The following is a 26,784-nucleotide window of genomic DNA, read 5'->3' as shown; positions in this document are numbered from 1 at the left end:
TATTGCTTCTGTTTTATGTTTTGGTTTTTTGGCTGTAAGGCATGTGGGATCGTAGGTCCCTGACCAGGGATCGAACCCTCACCCCTTGCATTGGAAAGCGAAGTCCTAACCTCTGGACAACTAGAGAGGTTCCAATGCTGGGTTCTTAATGGAGCCTTTGAAAATTAAGTTATTGCTGGGATTGTGGTGATTGTAATGACCCAATTTTGCCTCTGTGTAACCCTTGAACTTTCTGCTCCCGGTTTTGCAGGGCCTTCTTGTCTTTTATCTTCACTGGCTAGTTCACAGCTTTTAGTCTCTCAGCAGGAAACGAACAAAAACCCTGCCCAGCTTCTCAGGCATTGCAATCTAGGTCAAGACATTCATAAGGCTTCGGAGTTTCACAAGTTTTTGTCTCCTTTATGAAAGATTCTGTTCAAGTAGAGAATCGTTCAATAACCCACCCTTTTCTTGCTTGTTATGAAATAATTTCTTGAGTCTGTTTAAATCTATTTCAGCATACCAAAGTGGCTGTTGGCAATCTTTAGTAAATGTGGATATTTTGAGCCCAGAGGCCACTTTGCGTTTACTTCCATATCTGTGGGCATTTGGTGATTTTCCTTTAGGCTATAGTCATTTTAGGGGGCTTCCCAGGTGGCTTAGCAGTAAAGAATCCACCTGCGATTGTAGGAGACACAAGAGACATGGGTTCAATCCCTGGGTCAGGAAGATCCCCTGGAGTAGGAAATGGAAACCAACTCCAGTATTCTTGCCTGGAAAACTTCATGGACAGAGGAGGCTGACAGGCTACAGTCCATAGGGCTTCAAAGAGTCAAACACACTTGAGTGACTGAACAGATACACACCTAGTCAGTTTACAGTTTTTCTGTTCTTTGGTTATTTAAACACTGAAATTCTAGGGGCCACATTAGAATATAGAAATGTTCAGTGTTCCCCACCGAGAGAGGCTGGTAAGCAACTGAGGTTCCCATTACCTCACCACAAACTGAGGTTAGTGGGACTATAATGTTTGTAGAACTGACTCCACAAATTGCTAAATGATAGGTGAAAGCCTGTGGCACTTTGCTCAAGGGTCCCCTCAACAGGCAAGTGATTCAAGTTGGTAACCCAGGGATTTAGAAACCTTTCCAGAGTATTGATGTTCACTTGTATGAACTTCTGAGTATCACAGAGCAAGCCTACAAGTGTTTTTCTAACCATCCACAGAGTATGGAGTGTCATACAGTCATGAGACTTTGAAAACAATACCTCCAGAAGCTTATAGCATAATGGTATCTTAATTCAATGCGAAACCTCTTGTCTAAGGGTGAAACTGGGTAGTATAGTATGATTCCATGTAATTTTTATTGTTGCTTTTCTTTTTGCAGTGCATTAATTCAGTTTTTCGAGTTGTTCTCTGACTATAGAGACAATGACTTTTATGTCACTGGGGAGGTAAGTTGAAATCATATTTTCTTGTGTACTTCCAACATCATCAGGACTGGAATATACTATGACACCTGTGGTTTATCCATTCAGTGTGTACATACACATTAGTTCAATCCATATAAAAAAATTCTCAAATCATTCCCTACTATGTCTGAGGCTTTGAACAAGTATTAAAAATTCAGTGATGAATAAGATATTAATGCTGCCATAAATCTGAGAGTATAATAATAAATACAACACAGAATGAAAAGTACAATTAGAAAAGTAGCTGCAAAGACAAGTAGCTTAAGGTGAGCAAATAGCTACCTCTCAAGATGTGATCCACAGGAAAAGTCAGACAGAGGAGGCAAGAATTAAACTGGACTTTGAAGGATGAATACGGGTGTATTAGTCAAGGCTTTTCTGCTTACAAGTGACAAAAACTCTATTCAAAGTGGCTTATGTAAAACAGGGGATTGACTTGTTCGCATCAGGCATGGCTGGATCTGGGTGCTCAAACTTTATCATCAGGATTTTGTATCACATTCTCCTGATCTAGTTGTTTGGCTTTGCACGTGACTGGTTTCATTCTCAGGTAAGTTTTTTTCACCTGTGCCCTCACCTCTCCAATCCACTCCAGAGCTCTAGAGATAGCCTAAAGGCTAAACTTATCCCTCATCAGAATTCCATCACATTTCTAAATCCCATTGTCCGTTTGGAGCCCATGCCCATTCTAGAGATCGGGGGATGGAGTATACAGATTGGCCAGAATGGTGCCTAAGGCCCACTGCAATGCTCTAGGAAGCAGCAAATGATCTTGAAGCCTTTACACCTGAGCCACAAGCTTGAGAATGGGGGATGAGTGGTCTCCAGAGGAAGATCTGAGTGATGATACCAGAAGGAGGGCTGGAAGGATGCAAGCACAGACCACAGGTGTCCATTGTAAGGGTGTCAAAGTGGAAAAGGGTCTCAGCTTTTCCAAGGAAATGGCAAGTTAATGGAACTAGTATCTTCCCTCTCTTCACCTTCTTTCTCCTTTTTCTAAACTGTCTAGAAAGGATATCCTGGCTATTTAACTTCTTACACTTAAGTCTTTTTAAAAGACCGTTACCTAGTTAGGATTTTTTAGGACCTCTACCAGTAATTCCCTGCTGTTCCTTCCCTTTTAACCCATTTCAGAGGCAGCATGGGGAAGGGGGAAGGAAGCAACACCCCTGTCATTTTGGTAGCAACCTTGGAAAACACCCAGTCAGCAGAATGATCTGCTTAGAGTGTAATTCCTTGTCTTGTGAATAATGTGACAATGTTGTTAACCGTGATGTTGAACTTTTCAGCAAAGCTGCCAAATTTTCAATGAAAAACTTGACTTGTCTACTTCATGTCAGTCTGGTGATTTCATGCATGTAATTTCTGAATGTGTGCAGGAAAGGACAGTTTTTTTTTTACATTCTCTGCTGCCAGGATGAATACTTTTAAAGAAACTTGTGCCTTCAAAGTGATGAAGGAAGATGGGAATGAGGGGGCAGGGGCTAGGGTGGAGATGCCCTTGCCAGGCAGCAGCATCTCTGTAAGAACCATGCAGGAGATGTTAAATCAGGGGGCACACCTTTTTCTAGAATGAAGAGCACTCAGTAGTGCCTGATGGTTTATTATTTGCAGAATGTGGTGTTCCTCTTTAGTTTGTTCCATCTGGTCTTCTGTTAAGGCTAGGAGGAAGAATGGAGAAGTGGAAGGAATTCTGCATTAATCATTAGGAGACCTGAGGTTCATTGCTGGCTTTGTCTCTCTCTATGATTCCAGACAATTTCTTTAACTTCTCTGGGCCTCTGCATTTCATCTTACAATCAGAAGGGTTGGTTTTTAAATTAGATCGCTTCCAGGGATATTTTGCTGGGGATGTTCAACCGTAGTTACCTAGACATACCCTTAAGGAATCTGTATATAAATGCAGTTTTAACATAATACCAACCCCACCCTCCCTGTGTCCACCGCCAAAAAAATGTTGTAATAGATTCTCAAGAAAGGGAAATCTTTTCTCTTGTGAACTCTTAATTTCTTCATACTTTTGGGAGGGGTTGAAAATAATGCTGCTAGATTTGTAGAACTATTCTTGGGAAAAAATGCATAAACTCAGAAATGGTTTTCTGCTTCTCATTGCAAATGTGAAAGTGTTAGTTGCTCAGACATGTCTGACTCTTTGCGATTCTTTGGACTGTAGTCCACCAGGCTCCTCTGTCCATGAAATTCTCCAGGCAAGAATACTGGAGTAGATATCCATTCCCTTCTCCAGGGGATCTTCCCAACCCAGGGATCAAACCTGGGTCTCCCACAGGCAGATTCTTTACCATCTGAGCCACCAGGGAAGCCTATTGCAAATGTACTGGACCTAAATATCTTCCACTTTAGTGTGCTGTGAATGAGAGTAGCCTGTTGCTCTAAGCGACTTGAGCAGCTGTTCAGCACCCTGAATTTGTTGTAAAGGAGTCTGGAAGTAATAACAGTACCTTCTGTATAGGCTTGTTTTGAGCATTTAATTAGATAATCCTCCTCAAATATTTAACAGAGTGACTGGCTGTAGAGAGTACCCAACACATGATGACTATTACTACCATTCATGTTGAAAAGTTGGATTAATATATTATTGCTCCAAAGCATATGCCCTAATGCATGTAAGCAGGGGCTGAGATGTATAAAGAGCTCTGCTCACTTGCTTTTGGGGTGTGGCGTTGTCTCCCCTCTTATTTTGAAATCATCTGTAAAAGAAGTTGTTCACTTCATCAGAAGATGATGGTGGAGCTTAGCAACTTTGGTTTGTAGCAAAACGGGTATGGACCAACCGAGGGCCCTCGCCTCTGCCATGTGGACCATGGAGAGGCCACAACAAAGCGTGGTGTGGACCCACATTTGAAGCAGTGGAGAAGGAAGAATTGCTTTGTCTCCTTCCCTTCTCTCCGCTTCTGCCTGGAACACCAACTGGAATTAATTTTCTCTAAAGAGAGACAAATGTGTCTGTAAATCACTCTCCTCGAGGCATGAAAAAAATGTACTTCAAAAAGAGAAACAAGCTGCATTTAATTCACATAATTAACTTTCTTCATAAGTGTTATCCTTTCTGAGCCAGTAACTATTAGTGAGATTGCTCTTTTTCATGAGGTTCAGACACTCTTTAGAATCCACTCAAATGTATGTGGGCCCAGCTAGAAATTAAAGCAAAACAGCCCTGGTGCATGAAGGCAGGGAGGTGGCAGGAGGGAGGGGTCCATCCACTGTCCTCTTCGCCTGTAATTTTCAGTCCAGTCATGGAGAAGATCCAGTGCTTAGGGGCGGTTGTGCCAATGGATGGGATTGCTTGTGAATGGCATCTGAAAAACCTGAGCATCTCTTTTTGATCAGCAGGAGGGGGGCTGCTTTCCTTAGAAGCAGTTTGCAACCAGGGTTTATTTGAGGCAAAACTTTGAAGCTATTTAAAAATTAGCAAACTTAATAGGATACTTTATCTTCATCCACATGAGCAAAATCCTGCCGGGTTCACAGAGTCTGATTTCTTCATTGAAATCATCATGGTCCAGTGGGTTCAGAGGGCAGGATCCCAGGAGTCAAGAGCCAGGTTTGCTTAATTTGTTTCATACAGTACTAGGCACAGTGTTTAATGGATGTTATAGAGTGGCTTCGAGCAAGGCATTTGCCAGATAAAATAAAAATATCGATGAGACTTCTTGCTGGCTTTTTTTGGTCTCCCTTTCATGGTTCTTCTCTCCCTCTACAGTGCCCTAACTCCCCCTCTCAGCCTTCCTTTCCTTGGCTGTATGGTGTTTGGTCCTAGTTCTCCCATGCTTCCTCCATCCCCATCATGATTATTCTGTTTCTCTCCCCAATTCTGACCTGTTACCAGCTCACTGTCCATTAGAGAAAATTAGATTAAGCGTACTCCCAGCATGCTGCTGCTGATTAGTCGCTTCAGTTGTGTCTGACTCTGTGTGATACTATTGACTGCAATTCACCAGGCGCCTCTGTCCATGGGATTCTCTAGGCAAGTGTACTGAAGGGGATTGCCATGCCCTTCTCCAGGGGATCTTCCTGACCCAGGGATCGAACTCGCGTCTCCTGCATTGTTGGCAGATTCTTTATCACAGAGCCACCAGGGAAGCCTCTTCCCAATATACTTGTCTTTGAATAGAGGACAGAGCCTAAGCCATAGAAGGATACTTGTAATAGGGGAATTTCAAGCACTGACACAGTTGTAAAGGGGTAGGCTGGGAGAACTATCCAAGTGATAGGTTTATACTTGTTTATGAAAGCCACACCTTTGTCTTAGCCCAGGCTTGTGATCCTTGAATTTGGTAGTTAGAAGGGGACCTTCTGGAGAAGGAAATTGCAACCCACTCCAGTATTCTTGTGGGGAATTCCAAGAACAGAGGAGCCTGCCAGGCACACTGGTTGGACACAACTGAGCGACTAAACTACAACAAAGGGGACCTTCTGGAGTATTTAGTCCCTTTGTTTTATTTGTAGATCTTACTTGAGAATATTTATTGAGAGTGGATCATATGACAGGCATGATGCTGAGCACAGTTTCATGCATTTCCTTATTTAATCCTCACAACTGCCTTATGAAGCTAGCGCTGTTATCATCATACCCATTTTACAGCTGAGATAAATGAGACTTGGAGAGGTTACAAGCTCATCCAGCCCAGAATTAGAACCTAAGCAGCCAGACTCCAGAACCCAAGGACTGTGGTCAAGGGACAAGTTAAGGATTGTAACCCCCTTCATGGAGATGCTTTCTGGAGCCTGGCTGCACATTCCTCACAAACTGCACTGTCTCCGGAACCCACCTATTCCCACAGAATAGATCTGTCTGTACAAGGGAGTCAAACATCCTTTCCATATTTTGTGCAGTCTCTAAGGGTTACTGCTGCTGCTGCTGCTAAGTTGCTTCAGTTGTGTCTGACTCTGTGCGACCCCATAGATAGCAGCCCACCAGGCTCCTCTGTCCCTGGGATTTTCCAGGCAAGAGCACTGGAATGGGTTGCCATTGCCTTCTCCACTAAGGGTTACTAACCTAACCTTATACAAACAGTAAAGAAGTTCCCAGCTTCTTGGATATTTCTGTCTTTCTGGCCAAGACTTCATTTTAATCATAAAGGCTTGGCTTTGATCATAAAGTTTTATGGGGTAAATGGAGGTTTCAAATGATCTAAAGGCTTGAAGTCCTTGGAATGTAATTATTTCTCAAAGCGTGGAACTTGCTGAATTTTATTAGATAACATTTGAGCTGCTTTAACTCTTGAGCTCATGACAGATGTCTATTTTCAGTTATGTTCTTCTGACTTGCCAATATTTTCTTTTAGAATTGAAAACGGATTTTGACTATTCAATGTGTTTAATATTAGAAAAGTCAAGATTTAAGCTGCAACCTGAAGAACTGAATGGGGGCATATGGAAATGTTTGCAAATTGGGCCTCAGGCTTTTGGATAGCATATCTAAGTCAAATCAGCACATATTTACTGATTCTTTAGTTACATGGAAAAGAATACGAGTAAATCAGAAGTAATTATAAACTGTCTGAAGTGAGCTACCGTGCTGGACCAAGCAGCATGGCGACACAAATAATACCTGATTAGAGGAGATGTGTAGGCTGGGGACCGGAAATACTAAATTAAATCTGTTATGCACAGCTTCAGCCTACTGAGTTCTATCGACAGTGAGCAAATGAAGGATTCAGTTTGTTGACGGTGGTCCAGTATGTTCATGCTCTTTATTTAAAAGTTGAATTAAAAAAAAATAAAAGTTGAATTAACTACAGTCTCTAAACAAAAGTGTTTACTCCTCTGATCGAATCACCTGGCTTCAAGCTGGGTATGAATTTCTCTAAAATCGGCACCGAGGCCAGAGTTAGGGGGAGGTAAGGTGCATCTTTTTCACTTATTGTAGTCACTAATGGAATTATTTTTTAAAGCAGCATCATCTCAAAACAAAATAGAAATATATCATTTGGAAGGCATTAGATACTTTTTCATAAATTTATGTGACTAAAAGTTGGATACAGATCAAAATGTTTTTCTTATATGTCTATTCCTGTAGATTCTGCATTTCTTTTTAAGCCCATAGTCAAGAGAAATAGCTATTTAGGTAAAATCATATTAGAAGCCGCCCCCTTTTTTTAATCACAGCAGTGTGGTCTTGAAATTAGATGATGCATGGTCTAGCAATGTCTAGGAAGTTGTAGAGATTACCACAATCTGTTGTGTGGAAACCGAAGTTCTAGTTTTCCCCATTCATTAATTTTCTGAACTAGGTGTGTTAAGGCTACCCCTCTTCTCTCTTCAGTAGAAATAATGGTGCTGAGTGAAGTAAGATTCTATCGCAAGGCTAGATGAAGTCAAGGTTGTCCTAGCATAATCCCGTCCTCTTGACTGCTGTGTCCTGTGTGACTCCATGCAGCTTAGGCTTTTCACCAGTTTTTGTGGTAAAATTCTCTTCAAGGCACATCCCCCTCTTAAAGGCATGTTCACTTTGATCACCCTCATACATGGGAGTAGCTCCACCACAATCTGTGCTTGGGGACAGCTAGACGACATGAAACTGGTGTGACTCTGTCCACAAGGAGAGCTCACCTGTTTTTTCTCCTGAGCATGGAAGGGTTCTCACCAGCCCTGAAGTGAATTCTTGAGGTACGTTCATCCCACCTGGAGTGGCTGGGGACTTGGTGACAAAGCAGGGAAAAGGGCATTGATGACCTGACGTTCCTCATTGTGTCATTGCTGAAGCTGACAACGGCCTTTTTCCACTTCCAAGCAGAGGTAAGGGGCTAGGGCCAGTAAATAGTGACACTTGGCAACCAGATTTAAAAGCCATTGCTCATTATCACGGATAAAGTTTCTGTAAGTTTTACCATAAAAGGTATACTTAGAAGCAAGTCACAGAATGAATATAACGGCGTCTACTTTAGTAAGAAATGTAGACGACGGAGAGTAGCTTACACAATGGTAACTGCTAACATATGTGGAGTTTCTGTCAGAGGACATTGTTTCCATTAAAGTATTATTCTCTGACATGGTGTTTTTTTTTTTTTTTTTTTCTTCTGGAGGAGCTGATTGAAACTTGATTTTTAGATATAATTTTTTTTCCTTCCTTAAAAGTAACCGGGTGGCAGGCCTGCAGTAAGTCTGCTGTGAATGTTGTTGAAACATGTAAGAAGGGAGAGATTCCGACGGAATACACAATCACAAGTTTCTTTAAGTCCAATTGCATTGTGCTTTTACACATCTGGACAATTAACCAAGCATTACATTCTCTCTAGACTATTTTTACGAGTACAGTATGCTCCTAACATGATTTCCATTAGGCTGTTCCAAACATCATTTAAGAACTCAGAAAGATTGCAGACCAAGATTCAAAACCACTGTTCAACTGTAATGTTGAGACCTTTTTCTCTCGTGGAGAAATAAAAGATTGAGAGCTGAATTCTGAGATCCTTCTGATGTCAGAGGAAAAGTCTAGGTTTGTTGCTCCTTTAAGCTCCAACAAATACAAGCACAAACAAACATACACTAATTATCTCTGGCCCTTCTTGCCAGGGGTGAGCTCAAAATATGGTCACTGTGGAGCAAAGGAACCATATCAGGATAGTGCTGGAAATCGCAACTTCTTTAAATATTGGAAAGGAGTAATTACTAGGGGCAGACTAAAATCCTGACATGTTGATTGCTAATCGAGTTTGAATTATTATGATGGTTAAATATGTTTATCTGAGTTCCTCATTTGAAGGTCACTGCTGAATTCTAAAATAGTATGTGTTCAGATAGTTTCTGGCCACACTTTTCCTCTTTCCTTTTATAATTGCTTTGATGCTGTTCCGAGCTTTTATGAGGCCAGGGTCTGATCCGAAAGTAGAAGGTTAGTGTTAACTCATAGACTTCAGGAACTTCCTTGGCCAGCTGCTGCCCACATTGGTGAACCCCAGCCAGAGATCAGAGAAACCACAGGGCTGATAATTGTGGTTGTCGTTGCTTTATTTGTTGTTATGGGTAGAACTCAGAACAAAAGAGGCAAGAGTTCATAAAATTACAGGATCATAACTATAAGTCCTAAGGGGCCAAATAGTCCATTTCTCATCTATAAGACAACCACACCTAATTTCTCCCCGCAGAGTCTGGGCTTCTATTCTATTTAAAATCATATCTGGAAAAGGGAAAACTGGGTAAAATCAAATCGGTTCAGTTCAGTTGCCTCAGTTGTATCCGATTCTTTGCGGCCCCATGAACTGCAGCATGGCAGGCCTCCCTGTCCATCACCAACTCCCGGAGTCCACCCAAACACATGTCCATTGAGTCGGTGATGCCATCCAACCATCGGATGCTCTGTCGTCCCCTTCTCCTCCTGACCTCAATCTTTCCCAGCGTCAGGGTCTTTTCACTTGATTTATTGTCTGGTTATCTTTTAAAGTGTTCTCAGTGGTCAGAGAATTGTTAAATCGAGAAATAAATGGTTCAGAAAGAATAAACAAATCTAATCTTGAAAAATAAAGAAAGAAATGTGTCTCAGCAAGGAGAATGAAAATAATTGAGATTTCATTATAATGTTTCGCTGTCCATTTTCCATAAAATAATCCTATAATTGTCTACTGTTTTGACAGTCTGAGTCACTCAACCAGTGGAATGATTAATGAAAACAACAGGGAAGGATTTGTCACCCTGACACAGGGCAAGGAAGTGTGTGAGTCATTAAAAAGCAAAAACCGAGGCAAACATCATAACTGCCAGGTTAGCAGATATGGACTGAACATTGAGGAATCTGTTTTGGACGTGGTTATATTACTACCCATGCCTGCCTGCTAAGTTGCTTCAGTCGTGTCCAACTCTGCAACCCTATGGACTGTAGCCAGCTAGGCTCCTCGCTCCATGGGATTCTCCAGGCAAGAGTACTGGAGTGGGTTGCCATGCCCTTCTCCAGGCAATCCTCCCAACCCAGAGATGGAAACCGCATCTCTTTTGTCTCCTGCATTGGCAGGTGGGTTCTTTACTACTAGCACCACCTGGGAAGCCCCTTATATGAACTACCTATATACATATAGACATATATATATGTACACACACACACACACACACGTATAGTGACTGCAGAATGCACGTGTGCTCAGTCGTGTCTGATTCTTTTTTTTTTAATTTTAATTGGAGGCTAATTACTTTACAATGTTGTGGTGGTTTTTGCCACACATCAACGTGAATCATCCACGGGGGCACATGTGTCCCTCCATCCTGAAGCCCCCTCCCACCTCCCTCCCCACCCCATCCCTCTGGGTTGTCCCAGAGCACTGGCTTTGAGCGCCCTGCTTCATGCATCAAACTTGCACTGGTCATCTATTTTACATATGGTAATATACATGTTTCTATGTTATTCTCTCAAATCATCCCACCTCCGCCTTCTCCCACATAGTCCAAAAGTCTGTTCTTTATGTCTGTGTCTCTTTTGCTGTCTTGCATATAGGGTTGTTGTTACTATCTTTCTAAATTCCATATATACATGCGTTAATATACTATATTGGTGTTTCTCTTTCTGACATACTTCACTCTGTATACTAGACTCCAGTTCCATCCACTTCATTAGAACTGACTCAAATGCATTTGTTTTTATAGCTGAGTAATATTCCACTGTGTATATGTACCACAACTTCCTTATCCGTTTTGTCTGCTGATGGACATCTAGGTTGCTTCCATGTCCTAGCTATTGTAAACCGTGCTACGATGAACACTGGGGTACATGTGTCTCTTTCAGTCCTGGTTTCCTCGGTGTGTATGCCCAGCAGTGGGATTGCTGGGTCATATGGCAGTTCTAGATCCAGTTTTTTAAGGAATCACCACACTCTTCTCCAGAGTGGCTGTACTAGTTTGCATTCCCACCAACAGTGTAAGAGGGTTCCCTTTTCTCCACACCCTCTCCAGCATTTATTGTTTGTAGACTTTTTGATGACAGTCATTCTGACCAGTGTGAGATGGCACCTCATTGTGGTTTTGATTTGCATTTCTCTGATAATGAATGAGTTTGAGCATCTTTTCGTGTGTTTATTAGCCATCTGTATGTCTTCTTCGGAGAAACGTCTGTTTAATTCTTTGGCCCACTTTTTGATTGGGTCATTCATTTTTCTGGTTTTGAGCTCCATGGGCTGCTTGTATATTTTGGAGATTAATTCCTTGTCAGTTTCATTTGCTATTATTTTCTACCATTCTGAAGGCTGCCTTTTCACCTTGCTTATAGTTTCCTTCCTTGTGAAAAAGCTTTTAAGTTTAATTAGGCCCCATTTGTTTATTTTTGTTTTTATTTCCATTACTCTGGGAGGGGGTCATAGAGGATCTTGCTGTGATTTATGTCAGTGTGTTCTTCCTTTGTTTTCCTCTAAGAGTTTTATAGTTTCTGGTCTTACATTTACATCTTTAATCCATTTTGATTTTCTTTTTGTGTATGGTGTTAGAAAGTATTCTAGTTTCATTCTTTTACAGGTGGTTGACCAGTTTTCCAAGCACCACTTGTTAAAGGGATTGTCTTTTCTCCATTGTATATTTTTGCCTCCTTTGTCAAAGATAAGGTGTCCATAGGTGTGTGGATTTATCTCTGGGCTTTCTATTTTGTTCCATTGGTCTATATTTCTGTCTTTGTGCCAGGACCATACTGTCTTGATGACTATAGATATATGTTTGATTCTTTGCAACCCCTTGGACTATAGCCTGCCAGGCATCTCTGTCCATGGAATTTTCCAGGCAAGAATACTGGAGCAGTTGCCATTTCCTACTCCAGGGGATCTTTTTGACCCAGGAATTGAACCTGCATCTCTTGAGTCTCCTGCATTGGCAGACGGATATATATATATATTACCACTGAGCCACCCAGGAAGCCCAATAAAACAAAATATATTTTTTTTAAAACATTTCACTTTCTTATTTTCTGTAAGTGATCCACTTGGCAAGTGTGCAATGGCTAAATCCAAGAGTGGGTCCCAGTTTTGGGGACCAGAGACTCGCAATCATTTCAGGACTGTTGATTGAAATGTGATTTGATGAGAGAAATGGGAAGAGTGGAGGCAGCGAAGCCTGGATAGAATTCCAAGTGGGCACATGACTGAAATGCACAGACCTTTGTTTTCATGATTTTAAAATATAGGAAGATAATGTTAACTTTACATTGGCTCAAATTAGAGTAAGGGAAATAACATGTTCATAGTAGATGCTCGGAAACTGAGAGGGTGTTCCTTCTTAATCTCCTGCCTGAATATATCTCAGAGATACATGATGATCACAAAGGGGAAGGTGCCATAAAAATGTGACTGTTTTAGTCTAGATTTGTCATCACTACCGATAAAATACACACTCTTCTATCTCTGAAAAAGGCAAATGAGGGGTTTTATTGCCAGGTCTTATAACAAGACAACTTGAGTGATAACATCACTGGAAGGTATACTTTTTTAGCATTTGTACTAATTTCCAATAGAGAAAAAAAATGTTTAGAAATGTCAGACGAGTCATTCATTTATCAGATGTCTTTTTATGTACCTAGTATGTGCTGGGCAATGTACACATGGTAGAAATAATAAGCCATGAAAATGGTAAACTTAGCCTTAATCACATTTGAGTCAAGTTTTCCATAATGTATTTTATAAAGAAATTGTGTTTTGTGATTTATTTATTTTTGTGTCTACTCAAGTATCTATCATGATACCTTTGACAGAAAAGTTGTCAGATAAATCACCACTGAATGAAGAGTACATAATAGATCTTTACCAGTGAAATGATTATTCGAAAATATTTGCTTTTTGGGGTCAATTGTAGAACTATTACTTGATAGACTTACTGTCCCTAAAAAGAGAATATAGCAAAATTATACAAGCCAAATTTCAGACATGTAAGCACATCTTGATAACACCACATAGGGATGTTAAAGTGTACTTGTGAGTACGTGCTGTGCAAGTCACTTTAGTCATGTCCAACACTGAGACTCTTTGGACTGTAACCCCCCAGGCTCTTCTGTCCTTGGGATTCTTCAGGCAAGAATATTGGAATGGGTTGCCGTGTCCTCCTCCAGGGGATCTTCCTATCCCAGGAATTGAACCCGAATCTCTTACATCTCCTGCATTGGCAGGTGGGTTCTTTACCACTAATGCTACCTGGGAAGCCCACTCATGAGTACACTTTGATTCAACACTTTGCCTAAATAATTATTATTACAAGAGGAGTTCATTAGTGAGGTGATTTTATATAAACTATGGAAATTACGTTCTTCTTTCATAATTTGGAGGTGGTTTAGGATTCAGAATAGGTCAGACCACATTTGGGGCTTCCCTGATAGACCAGTGGTACAGAATCTTCCTGCAATACGGGAGACCTGGGTTCGATCCTTGGGTTGGGAAGATCCCCTGGAGAAGGGAAAGGCTACCCACTCCAGTACTCTCACCTAGAGAATTTCATGGACTGTATAGTTCATGGAATCTCAAAGAGTCAGACAGGACTGAGCGACTTTCACTTTCACTTTTAAAATTGGGCTTCCCTGGTGGCTCAGCGGTAAAGAATTTGTATGCAATGGCAGGAGAAACAGGAGACGTGGGTTCGATCCAGGGGACGGGAGGATCCACTGGAGAAGGGATAGGCTACCTACTCCAGTATTCTTGGGCTTTCCTTGTGGCTCAGCTGGTAAAGAATCGCCTGCAATGCGGGAGACCTGGGATCGATCCTGGGTTGGGAAGATCCCCTGGAGAAGGGAAAAGCTACCCACTCCAGTATTCTGGCCTGGAGAATTCCATGGACTACAGGGTCGCAAAGAGTCAGACATGACTGAGCGACTTTCACTCACTCCTACACTCAGACAAGGTTTAATTCTGGCTCTACCACTTAACTTCTTTGAGCCCCAATGTCCTTACGTCGACATGGGAATAACAACTCCAGCATATGATTGTGGCATGGAATAAAAATGAAAACTTTCCAGAATTCTCAGACTGTGAACTTTGGAGCCCTGGAAAGCCTTGGAAATACTGTGAAAGTTCTACAGGTCCATATGTACCCACCTAATGCCTCTAGTCTATCTAAAACATATGTGCACTGCTGATTCTCAAAGGCATGTAAGTTAACTCAGAATTCATTCATTCAGCAGCTGTTTATTGAGCACACCCAAAAACACAGCACCAGGCACAGGGAAAACATTCATAAACAAAATAGACATCTCTCTGTGTTCATGGGTCTTCTGTTCTAGAGTGGGTAGAGGATAACGATGCACAAGATAATAAAAGTCTGTTGGAGAATGATAAAGATTAAGATGAAAAAGGAGAGAAAGGGAGTATAAAATATCAAAAAGTAGTGTTAGGGAGGGCAACTCTGAGAAAGCCTCACTTAAGGAAGTGAGGGGGTTAACCAGATGGATATCCCGGAAAGAGCATTCCAGGGACAGGAACAGCTAATGCAAGGGAAGGAATAGTGCAGATCACAGTTAAGATTTGGTCTGAGAGGGGCTGGAGATGATGAGCAAGAGGACAGTAGAGGATAATGTGAGGGAAGTGACCAAATCATGTCAGCCCTTATGCCTCAGAAAAAGGACTTGGCTTTTGCTTTGAGGGAGATGGGAAGTCATTAGCGGGTTTGAGCAGAGGAGTTGCTTGATCTTATTTGACAGACCACTGTCTTGAAATTAAACTGGAAGAGCAAAAACAGAGGCCCATTGAGGAGGCTACTGCAAGAATCTAGGCGAGAGATGATGGTGACCTGGGGCAAGGTAGTAAAGTACGGATGTGGAAAGACACTGGATTCTGCATTTGTCTTGATAGAATAGATAGAGTTGATGAGATTCACTGATGGACTTTTGTGAGGTTTGCGTGAAAGAGGACAAGACCAAGTGTGTTGGCCTGAGCAGTTAGAAGAACAAAGTTAACATTAATGGAAAGAGAGGCTGCAGGGAGGATTGGAGGGTTGCAGCTTCATTTTGAACATAGGAAGTTTAATACTAGACACACAAGTGGAGATGTCAGGAAGGCAGCTTTTTCATGGAAGGAATACAGAACTATTTTTAAATATCACAACCAATAATAGCTCTTTTCAGCATAATCTAAAAGAATTATTATCATGTTTATGTCCACAAAATATTTCAAAATTTAAAAAGAGCCTTTTACTGTAAAAGGCTGAAAACAGAGGTAAGTTCAAGTGACTATTTTAGTGGCCAATAAATATAATTTTTCCTTTTCCTCTTCCTTTAATACATGTTGATTTCAAATTTTGGCATCATTATACAGATTTTGAAATCTTAACTTTGGCTTTTAGATTTTTTTTTTTTTAAATAAAGCTTGCAATGGAACTTTCTGGTAAGAGAAACCCTAAGGATGGCAGAATTGTGTTCACTGGTGTCCATGTTATTTTCTTTTGGAAAGAAATTAGAACGTTCACTTAGTACTTTGGACTTCTGACCTGTAGCTTGCATGTCACTTGGTACTGTTGGGGATGACAAAAGAAGGAAGGGACTGAGCTCTGCGCTGTTGTGAAATTTGCAGTGTGAGGTTAAGAATAAAATGCATCGTGCAAGTCTTGTGGAAATCCTGCTTGTTTGATTGTGATTTTAATTCACCTAAATGTGCCATTTTAGTAGCACCGATATGTGATGGTTTGTTCTAATGTCTGCCCTTCTCAGTCTTACGCTGGGAAGTACGTGCCAGCCATCGCCCACTACATCCACATACTCAACCCTGTGACGACCATGAAGATCAACCTGAAGGGAGTTGCTCTCGGAGACGCGTATTTTGATCCCAAGTCGGTAGGTGGCTCTTCTTTCCTTTCCATTTTGTTCCTTAAGGAGATGCAATCCCCTTTAATCAGACAGAGGCTCCTCTTAACCCTAGAGACCTAACTTCATAAAGGGAAATACTGTTCCTCGAATGACTTTCTAATGATTTCAATCTTCTAATTTTTACCAAATGTTCTATGGTGTCAACTTACTGTGTCAGCGTAGGTTGGCTGAGTGCAAGTGTCAGTGTGTGTGTGCCTGTGCTTGGTGTGTTTGTGTGTATTTTGTGTATGTATGTGATATATGGGGGTGTGTGTGTTGTGTGGTTATGTGGTATATGTGTGTATGTGTGTTTGTGTGGTGTATTTGCATATGTTGTGTGGTAGGTGATGCCTGTGACGTATGTTTGTGTGTTTGTAAGTTTTATGTCTGTGTGGGTGTGGTGTATTGTGTATGCATTGTGTGTGTTGTGTGTGTGTGTTGTCCCGCTCCACTAATTAACAAGTTACAGAGGGTTATTTCTCAAGCAGACGGGCTCCCCTCACATCCCTTTCTCTCCCTGTCGTGTCTGTGTTTGCCTCTTTTCTCCTCAGATCATAGAGGGCTACCCATCATTCCTGTTCCAAATTGGCTTGTTGGATGAGCAGGAGAAAAAGTACTTCCAGAAGCAGTGCAATGACTGCGTGAAATTCATCCGCCAGGAGAAGTGGCTTCAAGCCTTTGAAGTGAGTTCTAGGTCCCGCGCTGCCCTGGAGCAATAAGCACCATCTGAGAAGGTCCTGGAAGCACTGGGGTGCCTGGCCTGGTGTTTTATTGTTAGAGAAGCTGTATCCGGGGTGCTGTCACAGTCAGGAGGCGAGATGAGTGGGCTCATAAGGAAGAAAAGGGCCATCTGGGTTTCTTTGAATTTACTTTGGCAATATTTTAAACCTGAGATCACCTCGGGGTGTTTATATAACTGTGTCTTTCATTAACTGTTTTGATTTCTGTACATGCTGTGTCGCCCTCGAGGCATCCCTGCTATAGGGAAATCAGAAGAAAGGCAACCTGGAAAGTGGATGCATATGCATCCACATGTGCTCTAAGCCCTTCAGAGGGGAATATCCGCACACGGGGCTCCAGCTGGGGAAGTGGCCGCAGTTTAACAAATGTCACATGTGCCTGTGTGTCTGGAACAAAGAGTATAAACGGTGGTGTGGTCGTTTGCAACTTTTGCAAAGAGCTGTTGGCTTTTGTGAATATCATCACATCACTCTCCTAAAATTGAATTTGAGGATCCAATAATATGATTATGTTCTTGAACCATTTTTTTTTGGTTGTTTAAAACCTAAGACTCTACTAAATATTAGGATACGTGGGGGACTTTGTTTGTTTGCTGGCCTGTGCGAACAAAGATCATGTGTAAGCAGTCTTCCTTGGGGGTTATGCCACCTTTGCCATAAAGCCATGATGTTTGACCCAGTAAATGTGGTGTGACTGAATTTTGAGGCCTTTAATCTTGTTATTGAAAGCACAGCCTGTCACCGTTAACCTAACAGCATTGTTATTATTAAAGCTGAGGCCTGATATTAATAGACTTGAGGCGCTGCAGATCAGCTGGTTCAGATCAAAACAGGAGACATACAAATTTATGGAGAAGAGTGGGGTAACAAAATGATGCTCCATTTTACAAATAGGGTGCCAGGGCACTACCTGAAAATCCCCAGGGAGTGATGCTGTGAATTCTGACAGCAGCAAGCTGCGTGAGTGCCGGAGCTCAGGAAGTCCTGGGTCACTCTGCAGGACGCTGGTGGGCTCCCCTTTCTGCTCCAGGACCCTTGATATGGCTGCAGTGTGCATACAGGATTTCTTATGCAATTGTGAATGTGACGAAGAAGGATCTTATTGGAGACATGCTGGGTCATTCTTCAACTCACAATCACAGTATTTTCAAGACTGGTTTTAGGCTATTTACTGTGGTAGGCAGGAAGGGTAAAAAGGACTAAACTTTCAGAATTTAGAATTAATATGAAATATAACATTGGATGAGGCCCATCTGCACATGAGACAGGCAATGTGTTTTTGAAGAAGCATACAGGGATTAAGCAATATCAAGAACAAGAACATTTGATAGCTTCAAAGGAATAAAGAGGGACTTCTCTGGTAGTGCTGGGGCTTCCCTGAGAGCTCAGTTGGTGAAGAATCTGCCTGTAATGCAGGAGACCCTGGTTGGATTCCTGGGTCAGGAAGATCCACTGAAGAAGGGATAGGCTACCCACTCCAGTATTCCTGGGCTTCCCTTGTGGCTCAGCTGGTAAAGAATCTGCCTGAAATGGGGGGACCTGGGTTTGATCCCTGGGTTGGGAAGATTCCCTGGAGAAGGGAAAGGCTACCCACTCCAGTATTCTGGCCTGGAGATTTCCATGGATTGTATGGTCCATAGGGTTGCAAAGAGTTGGACATGACTGAGTGACTTTCACTTTCCCTGGCAGCCCAGTGGTTAAGACTTTGCTTTCCAATGCAGGGGGTGGGTGTGAGATCCATGGTAGGGGAGCTAAGATCCCACATGCCTCATGGCCAAAATACCAAAACATGAAACAGAAGCAATATTGTAACAGATTCAATAAAGACTTGAAAAATGGTCCACATTTTTAGGCTGCTCCAGCAGCCTAAGCACCCACGGAATTAGTGAAAGTGTTGAGAAGTTCAGGTGTTTTGTATATTCCGAGACAATGAGAAAATGGCATATGAGGTCTCTCCCAAACCAGATTCACCAGAAAAAAGAGAACCACACCCCCACCCCAAAATCCTGAAGGTATGCAATGTCTCTGTGGATCACTGGTCCAAAATCTTGAGTGATAAATGAAAACACTTTTGCTTTTTCAAGGGAAATAAAATGATAGGTAAGTCAGCAGGTAGTGGGAAAATGTGTTTCAACTTATGCAATCAGTTCAGTTCAGTTCAGTCACTCAGTCGTGTCAGACTCTTTGCAAGCCTGTGGACTGCAGCATGCCAGGCTTCCGTGTTGATCATCAACTCCCAGAGCTTACTCAAACTCATGTCCATCGAGTCAGTAATGCCATCTAACCATCTCATCCTCTGTCATCCCCTTCTCCTCCCGCCTTCAATCTTTCCCAGCATCAGGGTCTTTTCCAATGAGTCAACTCTTCTCATGAGGTGACCAAAGTATTGGAATTTCAGCTTCAGCATCAGTCCTTCCAATGAATATTCAGGACTGATTTCCTTTAGGATTGACTGCTTTGATCTCTCTGCAGTCCAAGGGACTCTCAAGAGTCTTCTCCAACACCACAGTTCAAAAGCATCAATTCTTCAGTGCTCAGCTTTCTTTATAGTCCAACTCTCACATCCATACATGACTACTGAAAAAACCATAGCTTTGACTAGACAAACCTTTGTTGGCAAAGTAACGTCTCTGCTTTTTAATATGCTGTCTAGGTTGGTCATGACTTTTCTTCTAAGGAGCAAGCGTCTTTTAATTTCATGGCTGCATTCACCATCTGCAGTGATTTTGGAGCCCCCCCAAATAAAGTCTCTCACTGTTTCCACTGTTTCCTCATCTATTTGCCATGAAGTGATGGGACTGGATGCCATAATCTTAGTTTTTTGAATGTTGAGTTTTAAGCCAACTTTTTCACTCTCCTCTTTCATCTAAACGCTCTTTAGTTCTTCTTTGCTTTCTGCCATAAGTGTGGTGTCATCTGCATATCTGAGGGTATTGATATTTCTCCCAGCGATCTTGATTCCAGCTTGTGCTTTTTCCAGCCCAGCATTTCTCATGATGTACTCTGCATATAAGTTAAATAAGCAGGGTGACAATATACAGACTTGATGTACTCCTTTCCCTATTTGGATCCAGTCTGTTGTTCCATGTCCAATTCTAACTGTTGCTTCTTGACCTGCATACAGATTTCTCAGGAGACAGGTCAGGTGGTCTGGTATTTCCATTTCTTGAAAAATTTTCCACAGTTTCTTGTGATCCACACAGTCAAAGGCTTTGGCATAGTCAATAAAGCAGTAGTAGATGTTTTTCTGGAACTCTCTTGCTTTTGCAGTGATACAACAGATGTTGGCAATTTGATCTCTGGTTCTTCTGCCTTTTCTAAATCCAGCTTGAACATCTGGAAGTTCATGGTTCATGTACTGTTGAAGCCTGGCTTGAAAAATTTTGAGCATTACTTTGCTAGTGTGTGAGATGAGTACAATTCTGTGGTAGTTTGAGCATTCTTTGCATTGCCTTTCTTTGGGATTGGAATGAAAACTGACCTTTTCCAGTCCTGTGGCCACTGCTGAGTTTTCCAAATTTGCTGGCATATTGAGTGCAGCACTTTCACAGCATCATATTTTAGAATTTGAAATAGCTCAACTGGAATTCCATCACCTCCACTAGCTTTGTTTGTAGTGATGCTTCCTAAGGCCCCCTTGACTTTGGACTCCAGGATGTCTGGCTCTAGGTGAGTGTTCACCCCATCATGATTATGTGGGTCATTGAGATCTTTTTTGTATAGTTCTTCTGTGTATTCTTGGCACCTCTTCTTAATATCTTTTGCTCTGTTAGGTCCATACCATTTCTGTCCTTTATTGACCCCATCTTTGCATGAAATGTTCCCTTGGTATCTCTAATTTTCTTGAAGAAATCTCTAGTCTTTCCCATTCTATTGTTTTCCTCTATTTCTTTGCATTGATCACTGAGGAAGGCTTTCTTATCTTTCCTTGCTATTCTTTGGAACTCTGCTTTCAAATGGATATATCTTTCCTTTTCTCCTTGGCCTTTTGCTTCTCTTCTTTTCACAGCTATTTGTAAGGCCTCCTCAGACAACCATTTTGTCTTTTTTCATTTCTTTTTCTTGGGGATGGTCTTGATCCCTGTCTCCTGTACAATGTCACGAACCTCCATCCATAGTTCTTCAGGTACTCTGTCTATCAGATCTAATCCCTTGAATCTATTTCTCACTTCCACTGTATAGTCATAAGGGATTTGATTTAGGTCATACCTGAATGGTCTAGTGGTTTTCCCTACTTTCAATTTAAGTCTGAATTTGGCAATAAGGAGTTCATGATCTGAGCCACAGTCAGCTCCTGGTCTTGTTTTTGCTGATTGTATAGAGCTTCTCCATCATTACTTTGCCAACAAAGGTCTGTTTAGTCAAAGCTATGGTTTTTCCAGAAGTCATGTATGGATGTGAGAGTTGGACTGTAAACAAAGCTGAGCACCGAAGAATTGATACTTTTGAACTGTGGTGTTGGAGAAGACTCTTGAGAGTCCCTCGGACTGCAAGGAGATCCAACCAGTCCATTCTAAAGGAGATCAGTCCTGAATATTTGTTGGAAGGACTGATGCTGAAGCTGAAACTCCAATACTTTGGCCACCTGATACGAAGAACTGACTCGTTGGAAAAGACCCTGATGCTGGGAAAGATTGAAGGTGGGAGGCGAAGCAGACGACAGATGATGGATGGCATCAATGGATGTGAGTAGGGAGGCCTGGCATGCTGCAGTCCATGGGGTCATAAAGAGTCAGACTGAGCGACTGAGCTACTGAACTCACTCACTCCCTCCCTCAGTCTTAGTCTCCTCTGAATAGTTATCTTGTTCTCTTTACCTTAGCTGCTTATTCCCTTTTCCACTTGCAAAAAAAATGCCGGCAATCACTTCATAATCTCAGATGCAACAGATTCAAACTCTTCCGCCACTTGCAACCTCTGGTCCTCCCAGCTCACTTCTCCAAACATACCACTGTGAACTGTCGCCCTACAACTGCATTGTTTTTTGATCCACGGATCCTACTGCTCCTTCACGGCCCCCCACTCCTGCAGGTCTTAACCCAATGTAAACCCAAGCTCAGTCCCACATATTTTCAACCTGTGCCCCCTTTGCATGTCCTCCAATTCCTTTGGCCAAACCGCAGTCCTGGCTAAATGCCCCTCTCCACCACTTCATGCCTGCCATTGTGCAGCTCCACATGACCTGAGAAAAACACACCATGTGCCAATTGCTCTCACTCCCGGTTGATGACTGGGTTTTCAATGCCAGCAGTCCAAAGCTTACTTCCACCAGTTTCAAGCACCTGGAGGTATGTCTTCTGCCCCCTCGTACCTGGCTGAGTGGTCAGTGATCATATTATGATAACCCTTCCCCACAAGTCTTACTCTTGCAGTTGGGGCCTTTGGGCCTGCTGCTTTCTCTCCTTGGAGTGTTCTTTTCCTAGATATCACCACTTTTGAACTGTGGTGTTGGAGAAGACTCTTGAGAGTCCCTTGGACTGCCTTGCTTCTTCCCTCCAACAGGTCTTTACTTCAATGCCATCTCTTCAGTGAGACCTGTTCCTCCTCTCTGCAGTGTCCCCTCCACCCAGCACCAGGCACACACACATGCCCTCACACACCCATGACACTTCCTCTTCCCCGTCTCCTTGTTAGTTTTCTCCTTTGCCCTCACTACTCTCTAGTACGCTGCATGTTTTACCTATTAATGCTTGTTTAATGTTCTTTCTGGAATATAAGCATTTTTTATCTGTCTTGTTTGCCACTGTTTCCCCAGTGCCTTGGACAGTGTCTATAGCACAGAGAACATGTGCGGTGAATGACTGTTGAATGAAGCAATGTGAGAATGACACAGTTACTGAATAAATGAAAAACAAATGCTTGTACTTATTTACCTACCCTGATGTTTTCCTCAATCTCCTCTCTCCCAACCTAGTTACTGGACCGACTACTAGACGGCGGCTTAATAAGCGAACCTTCTTACTTCCAGAATGTTACAGGATGTTCTAATTACTACAACCTTTTACTGTGCACGGTAATGACAACATTTAAAAAACCATAATAGTGTTTGCTTAAAACTTTTGGCAAAACCAAACTTCCTCAGAATTGGGAAATATTATAGCTGACTTTACACTAGAAAAACATGTCCAAACTATATTGCATTATTTGGTCTACTAATCTATAGGATCTTTTACCTTGCCAATGTTGTATACTGTATAATCTGACCATTGAGAATGTGTGATATTCCGGATAACTCAAAAAGAAAAATCTCTGATTAACACAATCCACCCCGCCACCCCCCCCCCCGCCCAGTAGAGCTTGTTATACAGAAGTTCTTTTGTGAAGGAGAAGGGCCAGGATTGCAACTCTGGGTATCAGGCCCCAGAGCTCCAGGCTTGTAGTGAGTTTCTTGAAAATGCCCACATTATTTGTTCTGTACTTAAGACAGCTTGGATAACCCAAACTGCCAAAGCCTTTATGAAAATATTTGCTTTGTCTTACTTTTAACTTAAGATTTTTAATGCATTTAGTATGGCCCTCACTTTAAGCCCTTTGGAATATTCTCAAAGTATTCAAGTAGTTTCTTTCATAGAAGTATGCCAAAGTTGATGTCTATTGCAGAGCTTTAATCGAATAAGACAAAGGGAGCCAGAGTGGAGATTTGAAATTGTATAATCCAAGTCTAGGGTATATGACTATGCATTCTGTTTTTAAAATTGCCTTATTTATGAACTATTTCGTATATAATATATAAAGCTAATTTCAATGGAATTTGCCAATGCTGGGGTTTTGGACTTAGATTTGACCAAGAGAAAAACATTTGCTAGGCAAGAAAGAAGCAAAATTTGTAACTCTATTTTTTTCTTCAAAAGTAATGTATTCACAGTTAGCAAAAAATATTGATGATTCACAAAATTGTTGATTCCAAACTTTAACAGTTTTTTGATTATTTCATAACTTTTTGAAAAAAAAACAGCATTTAGTCCTTTTTTTCCTTTTAGCTTAATGAATCTTACAGAGACTTCTATGCAATGGTTTTAAAAAATAAGGCTCTTGGACAAGTTTTCTTTTGATTTATGTCCTTCATAAAGTATCATCTATTTTTACACTTGATATGTTTTTCCTCTTAAATTATGGAATCCCAGGGACAAAGGAGCCTGATGGGCTGCCGTCTATGGGGTCGCACAGAGTTGGACACGACTAACGTGACTTAGCAGCAGCAGCAGAGTATTTATTTTGTGTGTGTGTTTTTAATAAACAGCAGAACACAAAAAAGAAATCCTCATCTTTTAATCTACCACATCACCTCCCTGGCTCCTTGTGGTCCATTTCACCTTCTTTCCCAAGAGCCTCCAACAAGGAGCAAATTGTCTTTGATAATCTCACCTCTTCATCTTCCCTATCTATCTTTGTCATGAAGGGGGTTTTTAATTGGAGTCACAGATGGCCAAATATTAGTTACAAAAAGGAAAATCCAGCATTTGCAAATTGGATATTGGCTCTGAGTGTATCAGATCATCCAGACTTTTTGGATAAAATTTGAAATGAAGTGAAGTCACTCAGTCATGTCCAACTCTTTGTGACCCCCTGGACTGTAGCCCACCAGGCTCCTCTGTCCATGGGATTCTCCAGGCAATAATACTGGAGAGGGTTGCCATTTCCTTCTCCAGGGGATTTTCCCAACCCAGGGATCGAACCCAGGTCTCCTGCATTGCAGGCAGATGCTTTAACCTCTGAGCTAAATCTCCTCAAAACCCCCAAGTCAAAATGTTTGGGATGAAGACCAGTTAATAGTCATGTCACATCTTGTTCATTGTGGTATGGAAAAGAAAATGTTAGTCACTCAGTTGCTCCATTGTGTTTGACTTTTTGTGACCCCGTAGATTATAGCCCATCAAGTTCCTCTTTCCATGGAATTCTCCAGGCAAGAATACTGGAGTATGTAGCCATTCCCTTCTCCAGGGGATCTTCCTGACCCAGTGATCAAACCCGGGTCTCCTGCATTACAGGTGGATTCTCTACCACCCGAGCCACCAGGGAACCTTCATTGTGATATATGTTAGGAAAAATCTGAAGTGTTCCCCAGCATGGTGTTCCCACCCAGTTGTATTTCCTAATGTCTTTTTGATGCCCCTTCTGCCAGGAGCCTGAGGATCAAGGTTACTACGGGAAATTTTTGTCCCTCCCCCATGTGAGACAAGCCATCCACGTGGGAAACCAGACTTTTAGTGATGGAGCCAAAGTTGAAAAGTACTTGCGAGAAGATACAGTCAAGTCAGTGAAACCATGGTTAACTGAAATCATGAATAATTACAAGGTAAGAGGGCTACTTTAGTTGCTATCTATTTTAGGAACTTTTCAGATTACCCAGAGTAGAAGTGATCTTCTTTTACTCGTAATTCAACTCCTACCATTTTTTACTCTTCTGATATCTTACAAATGTAAATAACAACCACTGCATTGTTTGATTTCTTTGAAGTAAAAGTTCTTTTTTTTTCCTTTTAATTAAATCACTTTCCCTTACTAGTTCCTAAAAATGAAATTCTCTTTGGCACATGCCACCTCTCATCATTTCTTGAGAAAAGAGGGATAACAGAGCCAGGAAGATGACTCACCTAGTGTAAGCCAATTTTCCCCTATTATTGGCTTTATATTATTAATGCCAATGAAGTCAGGGCTAAATGAAATCAACTGGTTATTCCAAAAATGCTTTTTGCTTGATAATTGCATTCATTCAGATCACTCAGCCACAGTTTCTTCAGTGTCTACTTCAAGCCAAATGTTGTACTAGGCTGTCAGGTTCAAGTGATGAATGAGACAGTTCAGTTCAGTTCAGTCCTCAGTCGTGTCCAACTCTTTGTGACCCCATGAATCGCAGCACGCCAGGCCTCCCTGTCCATCACCAACTCCCGGAGTTCACTCAGACTCACGTTCAGACAAGGTCCCTGTTTTGAGGCATGTAGAGTCAAGCACTGTAGTATCTGACTGAGATGTTCTGCCTGACTCGATGCTGAAGGTACCAGAGGTTCAAGCAAAGGAGCTATGACCCCTAGAACTCTCACCGTGAGGGAAGGTCTCCACGAGCAGGTGACAGAGAGAAAGTTACCTTGTGCATTTCTTTGCCCTTTCCTTCTCTTCTCACCTCCTCCTCTGATCTTCTAGGACTGTTAGCATTGGTCCTAGGCATGGTTTGGGAACAGCCCGGCAGGGTAAGTATGCTAATGACATAATGACAGAGAAGATCACCACCAGAGGTGATCTACTTTTTCTCTGTTTCCTGGCAGTGGCAAGAGTAAGGATTGGGATGAAAAAAAAAAAACAAAAAAAAACCATGGCAGCCAGTATACCAACACGTGAATTAGACAAATGGTAATCTGTACTCAAGTACTTTATTTCTATCTATCTAAAAAATTGTCCTGATACACTGCTTTTATTTGAACCAGACTCCTGCCATTTTATGACATAAGGAATACGCATATCAGCAGTGTCTATGTTGGGACTGTTCAGTGTACAACACTTAGTACTGTCCAGGGAGTCCTTGGCCTAATGCAACCTTACTAGATTGTAATTCAGAATATGTCCAACCTAAAAGACCTATTTTCTGGTCCTGCCTGTAGTACAAAAAGTTTCAGTCCAGTCCCTGGACATACAACTTTTATTCCTAATAATCTAAGGTCAATGGTATGCAGACTCTACAAACCCATTATAAATCTGGAGAACTTGACAAAATACTTTCTAGGCAAGAAAGAGTCTAACTAGATGAGACAGAGAGAAAGTTACCTTGTGCATTTCTTTGCCTTTTCCTTCTCTTTCAACCACTCTTATCTTTGATTCTGTTGGGGAAATGTAGTGAGTGGTCCTTAG

At 41.7% G+C, this 26,784-nt stretch overlaps 1 protein-coding gene across 7 annotated transcripts in view; it reads left to right on the top strand.

Moving 5' to 3' along the window:
* CPVL (carboxypeptidase vitellogenic like) overlaps positions 1–26,784 on the top strand; it is a 126,779-nt gene that overhangs the window by 56,230 nt on the left and 43,765 nt on the right. For 4 of the 7 annotated variants that reach the window (XM_086398433.1, XM_086398432.1, XM_086398437.1 and 1 more), the window contains 5 exons: positions 1,368–1,434; positions 16,067–16,189; positions 16,753–16,884; positions 22,856–22,954; positions 25,064–25,237. In XM_086398433.1, coding sequence (XP_086254559.1) covers positions 1,368–1,434; positions 16,067–16,189; positions 16,753–16,884; positions 22,856–22,954; positions 25,064–25,237 — 595 coding nt within the window. The remainder of the gene's footprint in view (positions 1–1,367; positions 1,435–16,066; positions 16,190–16,752; positions 16,885–22,855; positions 22,955–25,063; positions 25,238–26,784) is intronic. The other 3 variants (XM_086398435.1, XM_086398434.1, XM_086398438.1) reach the window with 1 other exon arrangement.

The sequence above is a fragment of the Bos grunniens genome, chromosome 4 (assembly GCF_055505025.1).
Source record: "Bos grunniens cultivar Pamir isolate PY7600 chromosome 4, Bosgru_T2T1.0, whole genome shotgun sequence".
NCBI classification, from domain to species: Eukaryota; Metazoa; Chordata; class Mammalia; order Artiodactyla; family Bovidae; genus Bos; species Bos grunniens.
Note: the sequence above shows the minus strand (reverse complement) of the source record. Positions and strands in the feature narration are given on the sequence as shown.